The sequence below is a fragment of the Cucurbita moschata genome, unplaced genomic scaffold (genome assembly GCF_002738365.1).
Source record: "Cucurbita moschata cultivar Rifu unplaced genomic scaffold, Cmos_1.0 Cmo_Scf00027, whole genome shotgun sequence".
Lineage (NCBI taxonomy): Eukaryota > Viridiplantae > Streptophyta > Magnoliopsida > Cucurbitales > Cucurbitaceae > Cucurbita > Cucurbita moschata.
In genome coordinates, this window is record NW_019268543.1 from 1196673 (window position 1) to 1200640 (window position 3968).

The following is a 3968-nucleotide window of genomic DNA, read 5'->3' on the forward strand; positions in this document are numbered from 1 at the left end:
TAAACTTCAAAAAAAAAAAAAAAAAAGTAAAGAGAGAGAAAAGGAGAGAATACTCAATAATGTATAGTCATAAGTCATAGATATAAAAGATACCTACGAATAAATTATTCCATTGTCCCACTTTAAAAACTACTTTATTCCAAACAAGAGGAGGCAGACCCATACCCCAGTTTATTCTTTTCCTCCTTCAACCCATTTCCTCACCCAAATGACCCCTAAATCCTCCAAAGTTTCAGTTCTTATTCAACCTGATTAAAGCATAGCACATCATGGAGAACCAAGCACAAATATGAGAGATTCAACAGCACGAACACTTTCCAAAGCTGAGAGAAAAAGGAGGAGAGAAATAAAAGCTTCGGCAGATACATCATCATAGATATACTGAATCTTATTGTACATTTGTTTTTTTACGAACATGCAAAGAACACAAGTAAACATCTCCGACACAGTGCCATCAAATCCACAAGCAGAACAAACTCGAAACCAGAATTCATCATCACACCATAATAATAAGAAGCAGAACGATCCATCAAGCTCACCATCTAAGCAGAGGAAGTGGCAGCTGGTGCTCCTAATTCCAATACTTTCTTCCCCAGCTCCACTTTGTCAGCACCCACAATCCTGTGAACTTCCGCCCCTCCTTTCAGGAAAACAAAGGTCGGCATTGCCGTGACCTCGAACTTTTGAGCAATTTCCTGCAAATAAATAGGAACCATTGCTTGATAAGAAAAGATAAACTAAACGAAACAGTTCCATTCCACTGCATTAACTGTCCCAAACAACAGAGTTGGTATGATATGATAGTTTGGTAAGAGTTGAAAGGGCTTAGATTACTGTACTTTTAAGTCATCAACGTCCACTTTCAGGAAAACGACATTGACGTGCGCCTTAGCCATCTCTGCGAATACTGGAGCAATGAAACGGCATGGCGGGCACCAGGAAGCAGTAAAATCCACCACAATCTAATAAAAAGAATTTTAGAAACATCAGGAACAAAAAATTAACCCCCAAAACTACAGTCAAACCAGAAAGAAATCATCAAGTTCAAAGACTTCTAATAAAAAGGACACGAAGCGAGAAACAGAGAATAATTGAAGAGTAAAATTGTGAAATCTGATATAAACTCAAAATATTCCATAAGCGATCAAAAGTCCTATTAGCAATTTCAACACTACAATCGAAATAAGCAGCCAAAATTGAAGAAATTAGACTGATAACTAGGCACAATCATACGTAACTATCAGAAACCCTAACGAATCAATCACGGATCTTCCCAGATCATCGAACAATCTAAACAATAACAATAATAATGCAGCAGAAATTGTGATGACATGAAAAATGCTTCGATATACCTACGCGCCAAATCCAAAATTCCATCGAAATCACATACGAAAGTCAATCAATTCGAGAGTAGAAATGGAGAGAACGAAAAATAAAAAATCATACCAGTTTACCAGCCTCGATTCCTTGCTTAACAAGCGCATCGAATTCTTCAACCTTACGAACCACAATCACTTGTCCTTCTGCAGCCATTGGTTCAAACAAAAAATCGGTGTCTGGTAGAAGTCGTCCCTGATTTTGAAAATGAAGCGATGAAAGAGACGCTTTGGGACAGGAGGGTTTATATAGAGAGAGGAAAATGGCCCCAGTTTTCATTTGTTCCATTTTACCGAAATACCCTTAAGAGTTGACTTCTACCAAAGTGAGCGCAAATGGCAATAATGTGAATGCATTTATATCTAATATCGTCGTTATCTCCAATTGAAACGCATTTAAAATAATAATAAAAAAAAACATAAAAATAATAAAGAATTTAATTTAATTTTGATTTTAAAATGGCAGTCTTCGAATTATCAGCTTCCAACGTTTTTCGTCATTTTCTCTCCATTAATTTCTTTTCATAATTACGGTGGGACCCACCGTTATAAACGATTTTTTTAATTATTAAAAAAAATTTAAACTTTAAATTAATTGAATAAATAAATAAACTTGCCTATGGGCTACGGCCCATGAAAGACGAATGAACGGTGAAAAATGGGTACAACATTGTCTTCGCTTTGATGTGGGCTTATGGCACGTGTGAATTCGGCCCATTAACGAGTAAATATTAATCACATTTTTTAAAAGGGAAATAGGAAAAATATCGTCCACAAAAAAAGGAAGGTTGTTGAAATATATATTTTATTCTTGAAATTCCTCGCTCCCGAGGAATCGAAGATAATAGTATTTAATAGGGACTTTGGGCCATGGATCCAACAAGACTTGGGCCTCCGTCCATCACCGAACCCACTTTATTTGGCCCATGTCCACAAAATTTAGTCCGAACAATAACCTTAAATTTTCAAAAAACTAATATATATATATATATTTAATCTTTCAAAAAAAAATTAATATCTTTATTTAAATTTAATTTTTTTATTGTTAGTAATGGAATAATAATAAATAAATTTTTTTATATGTATATTAACGAAAATAATTTAATTTTCTATAAGAATATTAACCCTACTTTTAAAATTTCGTATATTTTTAAAAAAAAATTCAATAAAATATTAATTATTTTTATCCGATACTAATTAGAAGGGTAGTTTTTAATTTTTTTTAATATTAAAAGTTAAAAAGTTATTTTTGAAAATTTATTATGAATTTAGCTTAAAACTAAATTTAAATAACAGCCGAAAAGTCGAGGAAGATAATACATTGTACACCTTATCCATTTCGTGAAAACCGAGGAAGATGGCCCCACCAGATTCATGTGGGGCCCACCAAACAGAACAAGTTTTAATTCCACCTTCCTTCTTCCTTCCATTCCCCAGGTTTTATCCTCCCAAAGCCCCTTGAAATGAATTCCTATTTTAAAACAATAAAAATAAAAATAAATAATTAATTAATTAATTATGCTTTGAATTTATGAAACATCAAGATGTCTCTGTCTCTGTCTCTCACCCCTTGGTCATGGGTCATATCCTGCGAATGTGCTCCTATGGTTCGCTGTCTCTGGATACGGTCTAAATACAGTGACAGAGAAAACCCTAGAGAGAGAGAAGAGAGGGAAACTGGAGGTTTTGTTGTAGAGACCAAAATGAGGCCATGTGTATGTAAGACAGAAACCCAGAAGAGCAGCTCATCGCATGGACACGATTTATTCAATTCTTCTTGCCAAGTATCATCCACATCCCTCCGCCGGCCACGTTTCATCCTCCTCCCACTTTCTCGCTCTAACTCCAATTCTTTTATACTCGCCTTCCATTCACATCCCCCTTGCAATCTTCTCATCCATGTTGAAATCAAGCAAGCAAGTTAAAAGGTCCCCTTCAGCTTCCCATGCCACTTCTAGAAAGGGCTGTATGAGAGGCAAAGGAGGCCCTGAAAACGCTTCCTGCACTTATAAAGGCGTGCGCCAGAGGACATGGGGCAAATGGGTTGCTGAAATTCGAGAGCCCAATCGCGGGGCTCGTCTTTGGCTTGGCACGTTCGACACTTCCCATGATGCTGCTATGGCTTATGACAATGCCGCTAGGCGTCTTTATGGCTCTGAGGCTAAACTCAATCTCCCTCATCTTTCCCCCAATTTGCAGCTCCATAATCACCCTCTGCTTCTTCCTGGCTCTGTTTCCTCTTCCTCCGACAGTGCGGCTGCCACGGTGGAAGATGTCGGGTCCATCAGCTCAGCTCCCCATGACAACAGCAGCAGGATGAGATTTGGAGAGGAGGAGGAGGAGGAGATTGGGGGGCTTTGGAGATCGATGAGTATTAGCTTGGATGATTCCATTTGGGCTGAAGCAGCCATGTCTTTGGATTTTCCTGTCGTGGAAGATCGGGATCGTCAAGGCGTTTTTGCTGCTGATTTTGTGGATTCTAATGGATGGGATACTCTCCAATGGTGTTCTTGATATCCATGGAAGAATCTTAAATTTGTAATAACTGGGATTGTATTATACACTTGCCTTTTTTTTTTTTTTTTTTTTTCC

The 3968-nt window shown here is 37.3% G+C and overlaps 2 protein-coding genes across 2 annotated transcripts; one reads left to right on the forward strand and one right to left on the reverse strand.

Moving 5' to 3' along the window:
• Nucleotides 1-337: 337 nt before the first annotated feature.
• On the reverse strand, nucleotides 338-1616 carry LOC111463007 (thioredoxin H5-like). The gene is made up of 3 exons (XM_023106837.1): nucleotides 1447-1616; nucleotides 840-962; nucleotides 338-695 (listed from the first exon to the last, which is right to left on the reverse strand). The coding sequence occupies exons 1-3, from the start codon at nucleotides 1531-1533 to the stop codon at nucleotides 543-545; spliced, it is 363 nt and encodes a 120-aa protein (XP_022962605.1). The 5' UTR covers nucleotides 1534-1616; the 3' UTR covers nucleotides 338-542.
• A 1354-nt stretch (nucleotides 1617-2970) lies between these two features.
• LOC111462736 (dehydration-responsive element-binding protein 2D-like) lies at nucleotides 2971-3962 on the forward strand. The gene has a single exon (XM_023106452.1). It carries the CDS (start codon nucleotides 3129-3131, stop codon nucleotides 3888-3890), a length of 762 nt encoding a protein of 253 aa, XP_022962220.1. The 5' UTR covers nucleotides 2971-3128; the 3' UTR covers nucleotides 3891-3962.
• The last annotated feature ends 6 nt before the right edge of the window (nucleotides 3963-3968 follow it).